The 20,531-nt window shown below is 40.7% G+C and overlaps 1 protein-coding gene across 2 annotated transcripts; it reads left to right on the forward strand.

Annotated features, from left to right (window-relative positions):
- Positions 1-1,540: 1,540 nt before the first annotated feature.
- On the forward strand, positions 1,541-20,313 carry lrsam1 (leucine rich repeat and sterile alpha motif containing 1). 2 transcript variants are annotated; one of them, XM_034125714.1, is made up of 25 exons: positions 1,541-1,792; positions 4,266-4,412; positions 4,521-4,577; positions 5,121-5,165; positions 5,300-5,377; positions 6,059-6,127; positions 6,221-6,305; positions 6,390-6,511; positions 6,616-6,706; positions 7,440-7,546; positions 8,657-8,686; positions 8,982-9,104; positions 10,306-10,445; positions 10,581-10,625; positions 11,302-11,372; positions 11,834-11,933; positions 12,699-12,786; positions 12,900-12,974; positions 13,924-14,004; positions 14,281-14,376; positions 16,225-16,323; positions 16,419-16,550; positions 17,052-17,118; positions 18,377-18,585; positions 18,912-20,313. In XM_034125714.1, the coding sequence occupies exons 2-25, from the start codon at positions 4,341-4,343 to the stop codon at positions 19,032-19,034; spliced, it is 2,205 nt and encodes a 734-aa protein (XP_033981605.1). In that variant the 5' UTR covers positions 1,541-1,792; positions 4,266-4,340; the 3' UTR covers positions 19,035-20,313. The 2 variants fall into 2 exon arrangements, with proteins under 2 accessions (XP_033981605.1, XP_033981606.1); XM_034125715.1 differs by having other exon boundaries at positions 8,988-9,104.
- The last annotated feature ends 218 nt before the right edge of the window (positions 20,314-20,531 follow it).

Consider the following 20,531-nt stretch of genomic DNA (forward strand, 5'->3'; position numbering starts at 1 on the left):
AAGCTCCTGAGCCGTGGATCAGAGAGCTTCTCCCCGGTGTTCCTGCTCTGTTTCCCCGCAAACAGCTCACTGTGTGCCGGCTGATCTCAGCTCTGAGTGTCCTGAGCTCCGCGGACAGAGAACAGAAGAGAGGTTTGTGCAATGTGTTCAGGCTTTGAAACGGCGTCATGACTCCTCCCCATGTGACGTTTAGCAGGGGGCGGGGCTTATGGGTGATTGATGGAGGACACTTTCCATCTTCAAACTTTCTGCAGGAAAGTTCACAATCATACATAATCACAGGTGGGAGAAGTAATCAGATCATGTAATTGAGTAAAAGTAGAAGTACTCAGATCTTGAACTTGAGTAAAAGTAGAAGTACCAGAGTGTAGGAATACTCTGTTACAAGTAAAAGTCCCGCTGGCATTTGCCTCAACCAGAGGTGGAAAGTAACTAAGTACATTTACTCAAGTTCTGTACTTAAGTACAATTCTGAGGTACTTGTACTTTACTTGAGTATTTCCATGTTATGCTACTGTGTACTTCTACTCCACTACAGTTCAGAGGTACATGGTGTACTTTTCCTCCACTACATGTATTTAATACCTTTAGTTACTTTACAGATGTGGATGAATGATGTGAAATATAATCAAGTGTTAAATCAGACTTTAGTTCCACCTGGAGTAAATTCACAAGCTACCCTGCAGTATACAAAGTCATTCAAACTAGCTGCACCTTTACCAGCTTTGAGAACACTTTAATGATCAATCATTATAAAATATATCATATATATTATTCTGAAATGGACCAATCTGCACAATGAATACTTTTACTTTTAGTACTTTATGTATATTTTGATGCTAATACTTTTCTACTTTTACTTGAGTAACATCATTGAATGCAGGACTTTTACTGTAACAGAGTATTCCTACACTCTGGTACTTCTACTTTTACTAAAGTACAATATCTGAGTACTTATAATTGTACTCAAGTACAAGATCTGAGTACTTCTTCCACATCTGGCCTCAACTAACAAGCAGCTGAGGGGACTATAAAACATTAGGATGTGCTGTGGTTTCAAATCACATCCAAACACATTTGTTTGTTTTGGTTAATTGCTTTAAAAGGCTGGAGGCTACTCACATTTATATTTTAGTTTAACATGCAGCTTGGAAGGAAGGTAAAAATGAAATTGGGATTGTAAAGGCTTCCTACTTTGCACTGGTTGATACTCTGACAAAAATATGTAGAGAGTGACATCTAGTGGACAAACTGCTAACGTGCAATGTGAATGTGTTGCTCAGAGGACTAGTCCCACTGCAGTCAGCTGCCAGCATGTCGATGTGTCCCTGGGACAGACACTCAAATTCACGCCAAATTGATCCTGTGGGGATTGCCTACAGACTAGTATTGAATGTATGTAAATCGCAGTGGATAAAAGCGTCTAACAAGTGACATGTGATGTAATAATGCATCTGTCCGCAGTCTCCCCTGCATGCTCCCCTCTGTCCTGTAGGGGGCGCTGTGTAACCTCTCGCCAGTTGCATCCTTTCGTAGAAGAAGAAGAGCTGCAGTTATTTGTTATGATTTTTAGAAGCAGCCTTCCTATCGTAAATATGTTTCGACAGGACGGGGCTGGTGTCGTTGCTGTATTTATCATATCTTTATAAACTTGGGAAATAAGCTAAAATACTCTTTCGGTTTCAGGTCAACGGCTGGTTTGACCAACTGCCGTTAACGGTACAGATTGTAGGGCTGTTAAATCCCCTTGAATTCACCTTAAACCAGCAGAGGAGCAGTTACAACACAGCCTGTGAGTATCATGTTTATCACATATCTGCCTTTACTTTGGTCCTTTTCTGTTGTTTTATAGCTTTGTTACCTCGCGCTGGTCCGGTTTGACAGTTGTCAAAGGTACGCTAACATTATCTGCCTCACATTAAGCCTCTGAAGCGAGCTAGCTTACCTACATACTAAGCTAATATTAATTATCAATAATCTATAACGAAAACAATAGGTCATTTTACAGCAGTTGTTATACGGTACACAGTGTTATCTATGTAGTTGAATCCCCCTTATGGGAATATGTGTGCGTAACGATAGCTACGTCATTACCGATTATCCACACCCACAGGGCCCGAGCTACTTCCACACACAGATTGTCAATGTCAAAAACCTCCATTACTTCACTTACGTCTCTGAAAGACATTCAGAATCAGCATCAGAATACCTTTACTCATCCCACAGAGGGGACATTTTTAAAGCAGGTAAAGACCCAAAGCTTAATATATAATATGTACCATGCATAAAAATAGCAATTACACAATTTACATTTTACCAAATACACATCCAGTACCAGTAAGAGTTGTGAGTTAGCAGCCAGGTGATAGTATTTAAGGTGGAAGTATATATTGCACATAAGTAGTCTTGTACAAAAGAGGTGTTATAGTCTTTGTTTATAACACTTGTATTATGGTCCACAGATTATGAATGCCCTTAATAATAATAATAGTAGTTATGAACCCCAAAAGTGAAATGTAAAACATAACTTATGTATTTTTCTATCACATTCGTTCCACTTGTTTCTTGTTTTTCATCATTGACATAGAGTTGTTGGGTTGGAGCCGGCATGTGATCATTTGTCTGCATCTCTAATCACATGTTTATTGTCTGTGATGGTTTCTAAATGCATATCACGTGTAATGGCTGCCTATTTCTGCTTTTTTAATGTTTTTTTTAATCAAAGTAATATGCTGCATCAACAATCTCTAAATCTTTGTTTAGCAGATGGATGTAAGTCCTGCATCCAAAAAATGTCGGGCATGAGGCCAGACCTCGAGGCACTACTCACTCACTGATTATTCTCATTAATTTTCATTGTTTGCTAACCTTGCTCTGAAGTCAAGTACATTTCTCACCACACAATTAGTTTGTGTGCTTTCACAATCTTCATGTTTTTGTCTCTCGCATTTTCATAAACCTGATATCTCAACGACACCCTGGCAGAATTTATTTAAATCAGGTGAACGTCCACTTGGACTCAGGGTTGAACTGATTAGCTTTTGGGGTTTGAAGGTCAAAGTTACTGCGACCTCACAAAAAGGGTAATTGGCCATAACTCAATCAATCATATACTAATTATGACAATTTGACACACTTGTCTTAAAGGGTAAAATAACTAAATTAAATCGGACCGGTTGATGGAGGCATATAAGAACAATTAAGGCTTTGATTCTAGTTTACAATACAGTGTGTCCCCTAGGTTTACTGGTTTGGGGGGGTGCTGTCTGAGCAGGGGGGGGGATTATTGTTATTGATTAAATGCATCGGTGTTTCTTAGGGTCAAAAACACTAAACTCATAACTTAAAATGAAAGTGTTTAGTTTATTTAATAAAAGAGCACATTGTGTTCAATGTGAAAAGTGACAGTAGATAGATTAGTTGCAATTTGGTGCTATAAATATGTATTATAAAAAGAAAAACACCTTGAATTTCAGGGGGGGGCGCGGGGGTCCGTTGACAATGGTAGGGGAAACACTGAAATATGAGCAGGAGTCAGACCGAGTCGTGTTACAGACCCGGCCTGCTATTTCATACTCTCAATACTCTCAGTAGAACAGGTTGAAATGTGTTCAATATTCATCATATGAGATCTGATAAGGAAGCTTCCCAGTGGATGAAAGCTTAAACAACAAAGCATTTCCCTCAGGAAGATCCTGCCTCTTCTAACAATCCATTTAGTTGTTATTGTACGTGAACACTTCCTCTGCTCTAATGTGGCTTTTATATTTTAGTTTATAAAGAGTTTTAATGAGTAGAGTAGAGGTTTCCTTTATTGCAGGTCAGATGCCCTACCCGCCCCATAACACTTGGAAAAGAGAGAGTGAATACAACACATAGACTATCATCTGATTCAGCTCTACAGAGATGTTTTAGCCTCTTTGTCCTTATTGCATTGGATTTCCTGACCATTATCTCTTTCCAGATGTAGCAAGCAGCCCTTAACCTACCAAACAGCTGGCATACAAAGTAAACAACAACCTGGTTAAAATGTTGGCGCATGAAGCTGCTGAGAGGCAGATATGTTGTTCTTCTTAATGGAGACCTAACACAGGTTATACATTGATGCCAGCGACTCCAAATGATGGATAATGTTGCTTTTCACACTCCTAAAGTTGCGTTTCCTGAGATCACATTGTGTTCTGTGGAATTTCTAAATGACTAATGCCATATGAGTTCAAGCCATTTTGCGTTATCTGATAAGTCTTCCTGTTCTACATCTTCAGTGTGTAGGCACTGTCCACCCGCCCTCCACCGTGGAGGGAAACGCAGCAGAGACAGCCGGACAGACGGGCCACAGGATGCCTCTGTTCTTCAGGAAGAAGAAGCTCAGCGAGGAGTCCCAGAAGAGGCTGGAATATCAGCTGTGCCGGGTAAGAACCGTGGGTTTATTTCAAATGTGGATAACATATTTTTTCCTTGTTAACATAACATGTATTTTCTCTCCCAAACGAACCACTGACTGTTCTTCCTTGTTGCAGACTAAGGAGGCGGGGGCTGATGACACCCTGGACGTGTCGGCCTGTGAGCTCTCAGAGGTGAGTGTGTTCACTGATCACGGTTTGTGACTAAATCTCTATTCATACTACAATACATGTCTCTTTGTCAAACTTTTGAAAGCCAGTTCACACTATTAACTGACCTTTTAAAGGAATAGTTCAACATTTTTATATCCTTTTCCCATTATCACGGGAACATGAAAATGCAACTCCAATATAAATTGTTCAATCAGCCCTTCATTTCTTATGCAAAAGAGGAACACCATACTGTGCAATGTTTGTTGTGTACCAGTACTTATATTTTGGTGCTTGGTTAGTCACCTTTTTTCTTTTTTATGTGAATGTCCCCTTAGTGTATGTCAGTAAATGTCTATTAATGATACACCTTACATTGTAGCAGATGTCTTCATGAGTGAAGCTGCTTTATTTACCAATGCTTCAGTACTGATAGTGATTTGCATTCTCTTGTGTTAATGTTGACTTTTAGGCTTTAACCTTTTATTATCTGCCTTTACTGTAGACAGCTGTTTGCACAACTGAGTGTGTTAGTCCTGCCGCTCATCACTGCTCTGTCTGTCACAGGTTCCCTCGTCGGCCTTTTCCATTTGCAAGGTGCTACAGAAGAAGGTAAGAACCCAACATGGAGACATTTTGTATTTATTTTCTATTCTACCGATGTGTTACATAGTTCATCCCCATCATGTGAACCAGGACCCTGTGTCAGTGTTTGTCTCACCAGTCACACATGTTGCTCTCCTCAGGTCCTGATCCTCCACAACAACGAGCTGAGCTCCCTGCTGCCCAAAGGATGTGACATCAGCACTCTCGCTACTTTAAAGGTGAAGTCAACGGGATGCAAGCATGATGAGACATTTTGCTAGATAAAGGAATAGTGTATATACTGTTTGTAAACTTGTTGAGCTGTAATATAACATTAATGCCACTGAACAAAGTCATGCAGTTACAGTAGCACATACTGTAGCACTGCTGGTCTATTACAGATAATAGAACTCTGATTAGAAATATGCAGATCCATATAAAGCATTTGCTTCTACTTTGATTTCATTGGGCCAAAAACTCAAATGAATTCCCCTGTTTCTTTCATTATGGGACAGAAATGCAATTCCCCAGTATAATGTTTACAACTGTTTCATCACTGTTTCATTCGTTTGGTAAATAATATAATGAGACAGGAAATAGGCAACGATCGATTCCATGTTGTACAGTCAATTACTAAACCAACAGAAACTGCATGATGGGAGATATAAGTACCAGCTGAAAGCATACTACAGTGTAAGAGGTTTCATAACCAGTTAGACGGTGGTGGTGGTGGTTCTCCTTCTATCGTTCATCTCCAACACAAAGCTGTGTGACGCTGAGCTTTCTGTGAAAAAGCCGAGAGTAAAAACACACACAGCTACTCCTTCTGTTTTAACCTCTGAGCAAGCATCGCTACAAGTCTTAACTCTGACCCTGCTTCATCACAACAAAAGCCTGACTGAATCGGTCTTTCTCCAAAGGTTCTGGATCTGCATGACAACAAGCTGACTTCCCTCCCAGAAGACATTGGGAAGCTGGCGTCACTGCAGGTAAAGCATTACTGTAATGTACTCCTGATACAGGGGAGGTGTGTGAATGAATGCTTCTCATCATCTCTGTGGTCCCATTGTGCTTCCTGTCAGATTCTGAATGTGGAGAAGAACCGTCTGAAGGCCCTGCCGGAGAACATCGGGGACCTGAGGCTTCTGCAGACACTCAATCTGAAAGGTATGAGTTTTACTGTCACCTGAATACTCTCAAGAATAAGAGGATATGTACAATATGTCCCTATATCACTATGCATCTGTACAGGTAACTCTCTGAGTGAGCTGCCGTCCTCCATTGGTTCTTTGAGAAGCTTACGCACTCTGGACCTGAGCGACAACAACATCGTGCAGCTGCCCAAAGCTCTCGTCTACATCCGCACTCTAGAGGTGTGTTTCTTGGTATTCCAACTTACAGGAATACAACAAATGCTGATAACTAAGATGTGTTAAAAACCATCCCTGTGTGTGTGTGTGTGTGTGTTCTGTGACAGAGCTTCACACTGGACGCTGCCACCATGACCTACCCTCCTGCCTCTGTGTGTACGGAGGGAACGGAGAGCATCCAGCGCTTCCTGTGCTCTGGTGAGACACACACACACACACACACACACACACACACACACACACACACACATGAATATGCGTCCGCACCAACAAGGATTACTTTAACTCAGCTAAATGGTATCAGATAACAATTTTGTTTAAGACAATATCACTGGTTTTAATTTTGTTGCACAAATAATAAGGTCTTTTTTAATAAACCTCAGAAAACAGAAGGCTCTTTTCAGTAGTTTGTCTTGCACACGTCTGGCAGAATACATTTTAATAAATCCAACAGGCCACCAAACGGTTTGCACCTCACTCATATAAATGCATTCTGAATGCTATTTTCTTCCATACCCTGTGACACTCTGAGATTAAGATGAACCTTTAGGAACCCTAGGGGGGGAATGAAGGTCTTTAAAGTCTAAAATGGCATACTGTGCCCCTGCTGCTCTGATCCATACCCAGAGCATGCTCAGTGATATCTACGCAGCACAGAGCGGCCACAGAAAGTAAAGCCACTTTTATGTGTCACCCAATGCAATGTCATAGTTGTCATGTATGTCTTATATTTAGAGTGACACAAAACTAAAGCAACACCTAACTGGTTTCAACAAGTATACATATCAGAACAATCATTCCATGAGATGTGGATTTGAAGAGCGGCATTAAGTGGGAGTAAGAAGGCTAAATGATGGTATTTATCCGCTGAGATATTAGACTGCATACTGTAAGATACTAATGTTTGATTTCTTCCTTGACATGTTTTCAGAGCTGGGAGAGGAGTACTGCCCCCCCTCCCAGTACCTGCTGCCAGTGCTGGAGAGTGAGTGCGGCACACACTCCGACTGTGTGGACGCTCTGGACGAGGCCTGGAAGGTACAGTAATCACACACACACTCACACACACACTCACACACTAACACGTTAACACACTCACACATTAACACACTAACACATTAACACTCACACACACACTAACACATTAACACACTAACACACTCACACACTAATACACTAACACACTCACACATTAACACACTAACACACTAACACATTAACACACTAACACACTCACACATTAACACACTAACACACGAACACACGCACACACGAACACACGGACACACGAACGAACACACGGACACACGAACACAGGAAACAACGACACGCAACAGGAACACACTAACACACGAACAACATTAACACACGAACACACGCACACACTAAGACACGAAACACACGCACACAGGAACCACACGAAACACATTAACACACGCACACGGAACACACGGACACACGAACACACGGACACACGAACACACTCACACACTAAGACACGAACACACTCACACAGGAACACCAGGAACACACGAACACAGGAACACACGCACACGGTAACACACCACACAGAACACAGGAAACCACGCACAGGAACCACGAACACAGAACACACGCACACACGAACACAGGAACACAGTAACACACTAACACACTCACCACGAACACAGGAACCACACGCACACCGAACACAGGAAACACACGAACACAGAACACACTCACACATTAACACACTAACACATTAACACACTCACACACTAACACATTCACACACACACTCACACACTAACACGTTAACACACTAACACGTTAACACACTCACACATTAACACATTAACACACTAACACATTAACACACTCACACGTTAACACACTCACACTCTAACACATTAACACACTAACACATTAACACACTAACACATTAACACATTAACACATTAACACACTCACACACTCACACACTAACACATTAACACACTCACACACTCACACACTACCACTCAGGACATCGTGTGAGAAAGGCAGTCTTTTCATGTAAAGTGCTGTTCACTTGGACCTAGTTGGCTAGTTAGCTGCTTGCACTGTATTTACTAGTGTTTGTTGATGATACTTGAAGTTTGATTCAATATTTCATCATTTCTGTTACAGAGCAAATTCAACGACTACGAGAAGAGAAAGGTAAGGACACACTCTGTTAGATTCAGCCTGACTCTAGCAGCTCTCTGTTTAACATGTTTCATTGGTAACAGATAACAATCACTAACTCTGCACTTCCCCTCAGTTCAGGCTTTGTTTAGCTTTATTTAGCTAACTGTTTTGGTGTCAAGCTGCTGCTTCTATTATACAGTTAAGTTCACTCTTATATGGGGACACTTTGGTGGCGGTAGCTGCATTGCTGGCTTGTAGCAAAGCTCAGATGTTGACACTGTTCACACACATAAGACCTCCACTGTGATCGTCCCTGTGTCTGCAGGAGCAGAAGCAGCAGGAGAAGCTGGCCTTTGAGTGGCAGCTGGAGGAGAAGAAGAAGGAGCACACCCAGATTATGCTCATGAACAACTCCCGCAAGGAAAACGTCCTCATCTCAGTCCGGCAGGTAAACAGCCGGCTCACTCACCAGCGGGAGATTGCTTCTTCTCTGATAGAACTGCAATATTTGTTTGTCTCTGTGTAAATATATTGTTGTCCTAAATAATCCTCACTGCTCACTGCTGTTGTTGTTTTAAGACGACAGAATGTTATCTTTGAAGAAATCAACAGTGAGCATTGCTGCTTATAGAGATAGTTGTACAGTTTCTACATGTGTGTGCCCGAATGGCAAACTTCTGTCTGCTAACTGGATGGATGTCATGGCGCATCGAAAACGAACATTTGATGCTCATTAAAACGTCCTTTCCCTTTATGAAGTCCCTTTTCTTTTAAGATTAGATTTCATTAGATATGCCTTTCTGATCCTAAACTTGGAAATGGTTTTGTCACAGCAACATGTTAGGAAGGCATTGCACATGAGTAAGAACAATATTAAATACAATATACTACTAGGAACATGTATATAAACATAGGATGCTATATACATTATACACATGCTATAAAATGTAAATACAGTGAGGTAGTGTAAGTACGTTATGTGCACATTGTTAAGGGAGTCCGGTAAATAGAAAGAAACGATGAAGCTAAAGAAGTTAGAAACTGTTTTCAGCTCTGTGTGTGTGTGTGTGTGTGTGTGTGTGTGTGTGTGTGTGTGTGTGTGTGTGTGTGTGTGTGTGTGTGTGTGTGTGTGTGTGTGTGTGTGTGTGTGTGTGTGTGTGTGTGTGTGTGTGTGTGTGTGTGTGTGTGTGTGTGTGTGTGTGTGTGTGTGTGTGTGTGTGTGTGTGTGTGTGTGTGTGTGTGTGTGTGATTGTGTGATTGTGTGATTGTGTGTGATGTGTGCGTCATGCGTGTGCTTCTCTTGGACTTAAAATCACACTGTACATTTTACATTTATTTATTCAGTTTAATATTCCATCCCTCACATACTTATGTATTTATAATAACTTGCTTTATATTTTGTTATTGTTAATTTGTAAATTCAACATGTATTTTTTCTGCTTATTTCTAGTCTTTTTAATTTTTATTGTACAAAGCCATGTCTTTTTAGGCTGCTGCAACACAAACATTTCCCTAATTGGGATCAATAAAGTACTTCTTATCTTATCTTAATATGTGTGTGTAATATGTGATGTGTGTGTAATATGTGATGTGTGTGTGTATGTGTGTGTAATATGTGATGTGTGTGTGTGTGTGTGTGTGATGTCCAGGAGCAAGAGCGTCTTGAGCTGGGCGTCAGCCAGCAGCAGAGGACTCAGGAGGCCGAGAGGCTGCTGGTTCTGGAGAGAGTCCGACAGGCTGAGGACGGCATCAGCTGCCGCATCAGCACCATGCTGATGGACAAGAGCAGGTGGGCACTGAAGTCATTAACCATGGAGTGTTTGTGTTGTTGTAAAGAGTCACTTATTACATTCTCTCTGCGCACTGCGTGTCCACAGATGAGTCTCTGCTAACTGCACTGGATTTTGTTTTTGTATCTTTCCAGGCTGAAAAAGAGTGCAGAGTTTCTTCAAGCTATGGAGGAGGATCGGTGAGTGGAGAGACCACTGATGCATTATCTATAACAGCAAGAGATCTGAGCACTCTAACTCACTGTCTGCCTATAGAGCACTTTGCAAGGAAGATGCACAAAGACACGAGGCCTTCAAAACGTTGGCACAGAATGCAGGCGTGGAAAAATGAATGAAAACCATTAATACTTATCATTATGATGTTATGTGTGTCTCATAATCCCCTTGTTGAGTATCATCTTCCTCTGGCTCTTAACTGTCAGGTCTTTACTTGTAGAAAAGTTTTTAAAAGCCTTTGTGTTTTCACCTAATATTTGTAATTGTGTTACAACAAAGCTGGAAGGTATTAAAACTAAAATAGACAGCTGCTCTCCACAGAGGCAGGTTACTCAGGTGGAGGACAGATGTCAGGAAACAAAAGTCTCTGCACCCGGTAACGCCACAGATGGCCCGAGGGATGTAAACACATCGCCTGCAGCCGCACTGTGTACCTTTTGACTGATGCATATTTGTGGTTAGTTAAAGTTAGGTATCGGGTAGATTCCCTGATGTGGGTAAACACTTTGTATCTGCACCACTTCACCAGTTCAACTGCAACTAAAGGGAGCCCCTACAGAGAAAGATCCATTATCCTAAGTGTTAAAAGCCATGGCTACTATAAAAACTGATCATTGCTTTACAAATGTTCCCCTTCAGGATCCGTTTGGAGCATCTGACGGCCATCACACAGGAAGAAACCAACTCCCTGAGGAAGAGGGAGGTGGCAGGTAAGCAGCAACAAACCATGAACCAACACAGATGTACTTTAACCTTAACACACGTCTTGTTGTATAAGTGTAAAACATTGATTTTCTGTTGGCCATCAACACTTTGGTCCAGAGCAAGCTATCTTGAAAATATACTGTAACACTTCATGGCCCCAAGATGAAGATTTTTGTGAACCCCCCTATATCTAATCTGTCACTGCTATCGGGACACAATTCATTCAGCAATAGTGTCCTGTTTACATTCATGCTCCCAGAGGTAGAACCCTTTCAGTTTCTCTGCTGCCCCCCTTTCATGTAAAGTCAATTTTGCACACAAGATATCATAAGCAGATTGTCATTGCAATTGCTGAGCACATTAATGCTCTCTAAGGGTTATGTTTTGAATGCTATTACATCTGTATAACGGTATGTTGTTCAATTAATTCTGTCACATTTCCTTTGCCTCTCTCCCCTCCCTGTAGTGGCCATGCAGAAGATGCTGTCGGAAAGCTGTATGATCAGCATCCTCCAGGAGGCCAGTGACTTCCGCAGGAGGAGCCTGGTCAATGAGGCCCACAGAAGGTAAACACACACACATACATACATACATACATACATACATACATACATACATACATACATATACACATACACACATACATACACACATACACACATACATACATACATACATACATACATACATACATACATACATACATACATACATACATACATACATACATCAGGGTTCTTACGGTCATTAAAAACCTGGAAAAGTCATGGAAATTCAAAATGCTAATTCCAGGCCCTGGAAAAGTTATGGAAAACAATATTTTTCCCAACGTTTTGGAAAAGTCATGGAAATGTAACTAAAGTTGCATCAAATATAATTTATATTGTATCTAATCGCCGAAATAGTAATACTATAATGATAATAAATACTGTATCGTATAGTAATGAAACGTAAAATGGCATTTAACTGACGAGGTATTTTGCTGGTGAGAGATTTGAGTTGCTTTAGCGTGTAGAAGCTAGTAAGCCAACTATTTGATTTGTTTTAGATAGGCACAACATGTTTCATATGCAGACCTTATTTTCCAGCTTACCATGTTAAAATAAACCATTTTCAGTGATACCGCTGAGAAAGAGTAATTTTTTTGGTCATGGAAAATTAGGTAAAGGTCATGGAGAAGTCATTGAAAATCATTGGTGAAAAAGTGTATGAACCCTGATACATACATACATACATACATACATACATACACACATACACACACACACACCATGTTAACTTTGCAAATCACAGCTGAGAGAAACATGTTGTATCCCATGGTTTTACCACAGTATGGAGAGCTTGGAAAGGAAGTTCGATAAAGTGCTTTCCCTCCAAGTTTTGGACAAATCTAAAGCCATCGCTCACATCATACAGGAGGTATGTGTGTCTTCTGAGTTTGTCCCCAGTGTCATGTAACAGTGTGAACCAAAATCAGACCTTTTGAACAACCATGTGACCTGTCATGTCCTCTGATTGGTCTCTGGTTGCAGGAGGAGATGCAGATAGCAGCGTTCCAGGCCCTGCAGCTGCAGAAAGATGCCGTTCACGGTTACATCCGCAACCAGGTCTGTATGGAGGGGCAGAGAAAAGGGGGGGGGGGGGTCAAACCTGTCTCTGGTCTCTGAGTACTTTATAACACGGACAGAAAGCAGCTCACCATCACATGAAAAGCTGTACAGAAGAGAGCGTACACTCATGATTATGTACAGTCTAAAACTAGTATCACAACTTCAACAAGCCTTCATAATTTTCAAGACATCCAGTTTTCTTTTAATATAATTTTATATTAACCTTTTTGATGTTTTACCATAATTAAAGCCACTTAAGAAAGGAAGGCTGTAGTTCAATAAAGAACTGCCTAATGTGATATTAAGCATGAGTTTTGAATATCTATAGATTCTGTATCTAAGCCATCTGCTCCGAAGAAATAAGGCGCAGAATTTGAACTTTTGGGTCCATACAATCCAAATGTACAATCTTTACGTTATTGAGAAACGTCTACATCTCACCAACAGCAGGGCAAGAATGTGCTGAAACTCTGAAAGCTGGTCAGCATAATTTACATAATTTACTTATATGCAATATTTAGATTTAATTATGTGACCGCCTATGTTTCCTGTAGTTATTGAATTGCTCTTTTTACTGCACTGTTAGTGTACAGTTTTATTATTATGTTGCTTTTTGTATTTTTGTATAAATAAAGTCTTATCTTATCTTATAACACTGCTATAATCTTTACATCTAATGTCAGCCTGTAGTGACCTCTAACAGTCTCAGTTAGCTGTGGCACTATAGCCTGTTTCTTTATATATATATGTCATTTATTTTTCCTTTCTCTCGTGTCATCCGCAGCCCGTCCATAGCTAACTTTACTCCTACTCGCTTCATTTATTTGACTTTTTGGTTAAACCCCGTGTAATTTGACCTGCAGATAGACACTCATTTCATGCAGGTCGTCAGGCTGACTTTGCGTTCTCCCTGCTGGCTTCATGTCTGCTTCTCCACTGTCCCCAGATCAAGCTCATAGAGACTGAGTTAAAGCAGCTGACTAGGTTGGAGATTAAAAGGCGTACTCTGAATGCTGAGAACCTGCAGGTGGGTGTCACGCCTTCTCTCACTGCCTTCTCTCACTGCCTTCTCTCACTGCCTTCACACATCTACCTGATTTCTCCCTTTTTGATAACCATATTATTTATTCATGTCATTGCTCCATTGAGCCATAATAATTGTTATACAAGAGCCAGGCTAATGATTTATTTCCAGCTCAACACATATTCATATTCAAACACTTTGAGCACCAGGAAAAGCGCTATATAATTAACATATATTGTTGTTATTATTATTATTATTATGATTGTTCTGTGTGTGCAGGAGGTTCTGGTGGAGCAGAGGACCGCTCTCAGTGATCTGCTGCAGCAGCTTCTGAAGCAGAAGGAGCAGAGAGAGCAGGAGCTGCGGCAGGTTCTGGTGAGGACTTCTCTTTAGCTTTCATGCTATCAGATAATGCTAATGAAGGCTTACGTTCCTTCTGTTTAAACAACAGGCCGAACAACGACCCTAAGCTGTGATATTATCACAACATGTCACAGGCTGAAGTGAACTTTCATGCATATTGTTAGAAAAATATCACTTGTCACCAGCTTGAGCTTCAATCTCAGGATCCATGTATTTATGATCCTCTCCAGAATGGAAGTAGTCATCACATACATAGCATCAACTAGTTCCTGAACAGTGTCCTTCACATGCTGTGATATACAAGAGAGGGAGTTACACAGTCACAAGATGGAGGAATATCAATTATTGTAGGTAATCATACATCCTGTCATCTACAAAACACTGACTTTTTTTCTCCAAATTCTGACTTTTTCTCAAAATCTCCAAATTCTGACTTTTTCTCAAAATCTCCAAATTCTGAATTTCTCTCAAAATCTGAAAATGCTGACTTTTTTTAAAAAAATTTGATTTTTTCTCAAAATCTCTAAATTCTGTATTTTTCTCAAAAAACTCAATGCTGACTTTTTTTCAAAAGATTCTGTATTTTTTCTAAAAAAATCTGTATTTTTTTCTAAAAAAATCTGTCTTTTTTTTTCTCAAAATCTCAAAATTCAGAATTTCTCTCAAAATTCAGAATTTCTCTCAAAATTCAGAATTTCTCTCAAAATTCAGAATTTCTCTCAAAATTCAGAATTTCTCTCAAAATCTCAAAATTCTGTCTTTTTTCTCAAAATCTCAAAATTCTGACTTTTTCAAAAAATTCAGATTTTTTCTCAAAATTCTGTCTTTTTTCTCAAAATCTCAAAATCCTGTCTTTTTACTCAAAATCTCAAACGGTGTCCTTCACATGCTGATATCCAAGAGAGGGAGTTACACAGTCACAAGATGGAGGAATACAAAGCAGTATTCAATGTTTAGTTCAGATTAGCTCCACGTCAGAAATGATCATGCTTGTCATATGTCTATCTCCATAGAGGCTGAATCATCATGTTAATCACATAGCTATCATATGCCTCAAACAGTCCTGATGCTCTTCTAGGTAATCATACATCCTGTCATGTACACAGCTACAGTTGGGATACCTTTGTTATCATGTTACTCTCATATTGGAAGAGTACATTCAGGATTTTCCCAACACATATATAATAGACATCAAGTATGGACTCTTGAAGTAATAGACACATTCTAATTGTAATAGTTTATTCATAAATAATAATCAAAAAGAGCCTTCTTGGCTACTGAGGTTGTTGCTATTAAACGTACACACAAGCAGTTAGCATCATAATAAACGTTAAAATAACCGACAGTCTCTTTTGTCGCCGTCTGAAAGACACATTCATCCTTACACCCGTCTACACCTGCCCTTATAGTTTGCTTCACGGTTATCTGTTCATTTATTTTTCCTGGCCGTCAACCTTATCCGTATTCTTTATTAGGATCCCCATTAGCACTAGCATGAGCATTGGCTATTCTACCTGGGGTCCTCACACACACTGTCAAACATACATAAAACAAAATACCTCCTCTTCAATTAGCTCTGCGTGTCGTTTGATAGGTGGACATTTCTTTGGAGACGGATCCTAGGTATAGGATTAAACCTTAAATGTTCCTGTTGTGTAGCAGACGACACGTATTAGTTCATTAGTCTACGTTTTTAGGGAATGATACTGAATTGTGCAAATTAGTAACAAGTCATAGCCGCTTTATTTTGTTATTATATCACAGCTATGAACATATTATCAGATGGGGCTACCTGGTTTATAATCTCACACATCATGTTGTCTCTGGGGTCAAGGGGTAACATGAGCTCTGTGTTTCCAGGTGGAGATGGAGCGCAAGTCGGCGTCCAACCAGCAGAACTACTGGATGATCCAGTACCAGAGGCTGCTGGACGCTAAGCCGCTGTCACTACGCATGCAGGTACTGTACAGAACACACACACACTCACAGAACACACACTCACAGAACCCTCTGACACCACGCAGGGCTGTTGTTAAAGCGTGATGTCATTGCAGGAAGCGGGCGTGGAGAAAGAGTTGGTCAACCTGCTGTGCAAACTGTCCGCTCAGCACTACCTGCCCATCATGGCTCACCATCGAGTGACGACTGAGGCCCTGCGCCACATGACCGCCTCCGACCTCAAGAAGGTGTGCCTGCAGAAAGAACACAGGGATGTTAGCCTTTGCAGACCATTTACATGCACACAAACCCTTTTTATAAGACACTACAGGAGAGGGACAACTACAAAAAAAATCAGAATAGGGCTTTGAATTGTACCAATCGATTAAATGACTACATACTATATATAGGAAAAGGGTTTGTAGTGGAAAAACCCACAGAGAATAATCTGCTGTTCCCTTCAGCGTTATTCAGATTTTCAGATCAGGGTTTTTGTTTTCTGTTTTGGTTCACTCTTAAAACCGACTGTACACTGCCTGCCCTCTGGACCGTGTGATCAGAAACTTTAATGAATGATAATGTTGCTCAGTAACTGCTGGTTGTGTAAATAGGTAGCCTAGCTCTTATCCATCCATTAGCCGTATCAGTTTAAAAGGGGAATTATGTCAGTGTGTGCTGCCCTAAGTGACCAAAAATGAAGGCACTCTGTCATGCAGGATAATCAGCATCACACATTTCTCTGTTTTCAGCTTGGCATTAGTGAGATAGGAATCCAGAAGGCTCTTCTGAACTGGGCTCGGGAACACCACCCTGAAGGTAAACATCCTGTGTTTCTATACATTATACAAAGAAGTGTGTGAATGTGTGAGTTTTCAAAGCAAAAGAAAAACATCGCTGCCCACACTGGTTACAGAAAAATCCCAACGAAACGCAATATGTGAAGTCTCAATCATAATCAAATACAGCAGTCCAAACACATACTGCATTATCAAAGAGTAATCAGCAAGGATATGAGTGTAGGCTGTAAAAAGGACGTAGTGTTTGTTCTGAACAGCTGATCTGAACAACATCCATCTCTATGGAGCTCATCATGCTCTGTTGTTGTGTTGACATCGTGAGAAATGTGTTCATTTGATTATAAGTTTATTATTGATGTGATATTGAAAGGTGATGTTGTACTCATGGTTCCCACGGATCCTTGAAAGTGTGTACATTTTAAAGGAAAAGGATTTCAGAATAGACAAAAGGGCTTGAATTTATATATATTTTGTGTAAGAATAGACTTTTTTGATCCGTGTCTTTAAACTATTCCGTGTTTGTTCCTGAATTTGAGGGAATTGGGTCTGAAAAGTAATTGAATATGATAATATTACTATTATTAGAGATCGAAATACCGTTTCCCACAATCCCGAATACAAAATATACAAATATATATATACAAATATGTATATTACCTATATATATATATATATATATATACACACAATCAGCAGACACATTTATACATATGCACACATTAAAGGTGGGGTAGGTAATTCACTTCAGAAACACTTTTTGTTATATTCCATGGAAAGCTCTTAACATCCCGATAGCAATGAATATATTAAATGCTTTGACTATACACAAATATCATCTGTGGAAGTCGTAATACTGTAAAAAGCACGACCAATCATCTGAGCCGGCCCGGCTAAAATAACTGGATGGCCTACCTGCCTGTCAGCCTTCCATCTGTGCACAAACTTATCTCGTGCCCTCATTGGTCATGTGCGCGTTCGTGTGTGTTGGAGGAGGGGCTCTATAAGGAAGTCTGAAGGAAGGGGCAGATTTTTTCCGGTTGTGTACTTTTCAAATTCTAGCGCACTCGAGCTGGTTTCTCCATTGTTACCTACCCTACCTTTTAAGATATAAATAAAAGCACAACAATCAATACAAAATAATAGTCACTTCAATATCTTTGGGAAATGTGCATTAGTGCAAGACTGTCCGTAGCAGTGTAAAAAGTGTGTGTGTGAGAGACATTGAAACTCAGTGGAAGTCAATGAGTGTCTGTTTGATGTCCACTCTCCTCCTGCAGGAGCTGGTAAGGCTGTCCAGCTGGAGGAGGAAGAGGAAGAGGTCCACCCCACAGCTCCATTCCCTCGTTCTCCTCTTTCGCTTCCCACCACCTCCACCTTCCAGCTTCCCAGCCCCCCCCTCACCCCGGGGAGCCCCGTCACCCCCTCAGCCCCGAGCCCAGTGGAGGGGCCGGGGATCTCGGAGTGTGTGGTCTGCATGGAGACCGGGGTAAGAGCAAGCAGAGTAACACCTTCACTCTCAGTCAATATGACACTGGTTTCACATCAGCGTTGTTGCACATAGAAACTGCCGGATGCTAACTTGCATATGTTGGGAAATTTGCACGATTAGCATTCGTTTGGCCGATTTGGACAATTATGGAGTGTTTTTAGGGGGTTATTGAAAATGCTGAATCCATTTCTGACATTTTCAGGATCAAAAATGGCAGTTTTTTTTAACCAGAAAGTGGCCATATTTGTACTCTGGACAGTTTGGATTCGGGCCTTAGTTGTTCTTTGTGTGCCAGCCCACTGATTGTGACTTCCTGTCTCCAGTCTCAGGTCATCTTCCTGCCCTGTGGTCATGTGTGCTGTTGCCATGGCTGCAGCGGGGCGATGCAGAGCTGCCCTCTGTGTCGCAGCAACATATCTCAGCGCGTCCGCCTCTACACCAGCTAGGACCCCCTGCACGGTGCATCTCTCTATGTTTATGCATGGTTATAAAGCTGCTGACATGTAAACAAAGGCTTCTGTCAGATAATCCAAGAGCTGAGTCACTTTCCTGTATTAACCAAACAGTAATCTGTGAAGCAGAAACAAGACTGACTCGGATCATTTTAATGTGTTGGCATCCTGTTTTATTTTTAAATTGAATATACTTTTATTGCTGTATTATATATTTAGAGCCGAGTGGACTCCACCACCCACTGACTGTTCTCTGCCTTATCATCTGTTCAATTGATGTGTGCCTTTTTCTAGAAATATCTTTTTAAATACTATGTGTCTGTGTCGTCCACTGAAGATATACCTATCCAATATTATATACGAGTCATTTCCTGTAATTGCTGGTTGCCCTCATCTATTGCCATCACTAATCTACTGTTACCATGGGTACCTGTATATCACTTCATATCAACACAGGTTGAGGGGACCCTCATTTCTCAGCTGCTGTGCACGATCAGTCCCTCCCACTCTCTATATCACATGACTATAAATCCACAGCTGTTTCATACAGTGTAAAATGGCCCAGGTTCGGTGTGTGGAAATGTAAAAATGTGCACTAAAGGGAACTGATTTTAGATTTAGATGTGTATCATGTTCAGTTGTCAGAGTGAACAAACGTATCTCAGCTTTGGTTTGGAGACTGATGCTTTCTAAAAGGGAACCTGCGGTACAAAGAGGGGGTATCAGACCCAAATGAACAACCCCAAATCCAGTGGCTTTATGGGAGATACAATGATTTTGAAGCTCACCTGGCTGAGGTCTAAACGTCAGCTGCTCTGATGTGTAACCGTTCTTTAAAAAAAATCTCTCACTATACCCCAGGCTTTACGAAAATAAAAGCCAAACTGGTAGAGGACCACTTCAAAACTTGTTTTATTCCTACTTCGCCACACGAAGTATTCAAATAACCCAGAGACCAATAGGACCAATGGACGGTAACCCAGTCTTGAACCTCCCTTTACTTTCTCCCCCACTTGTCTCTCATATCTGTTGATCCCTCTCTTATCTGAGTTGCTGCTTCTGGTGCATATGTACGAACTAACAGCCCATCAGCTGTGTAGCCATCACTAATGCTGTTCTACTCTATAAGTGCTCTTAACTATCAGCATGCTTCAGGAAATATCTTCACCGACTGTTACTGTTTTCACTTCTATACACAATCTTATAAAATCTATACAATCTTGCATTTCATGTCAGCTGACTGTGATATTAAATATGTGTTGTCCTCTGCTCACCTTGTGGTCTGTTTGAAAGCGTTGTGTTTCTGAGGAGGTAATCTGTCAAATAAACAGAGCTTAACTCTATGCTAACCTAACAAACGGTGAACAGACTTCACTGACAGAATGACAAAAGGAAGACTAAGAGAAACAATAACTCAATTACAAATAGCCCAGTAATATAAATATCTTGGTAGCTAATTGAGACAAGAATAACCAACGACTTGTACTCTAC

This window comes from Trematomus bernacchii, unplaced genomic scaffold (genome assembly GCF_902827165.1).
Source record: "Trematomus bernacchii unplaced genomic scaffold, fTreBer1.1, whole genome shotgun sequence".
Lineage (NCBI taxonomy): Eukaryota > Metazoa > Chordata > Actinopteri > Perciformes > Nototheniidae > Trematomus > Trematomus bernacchii.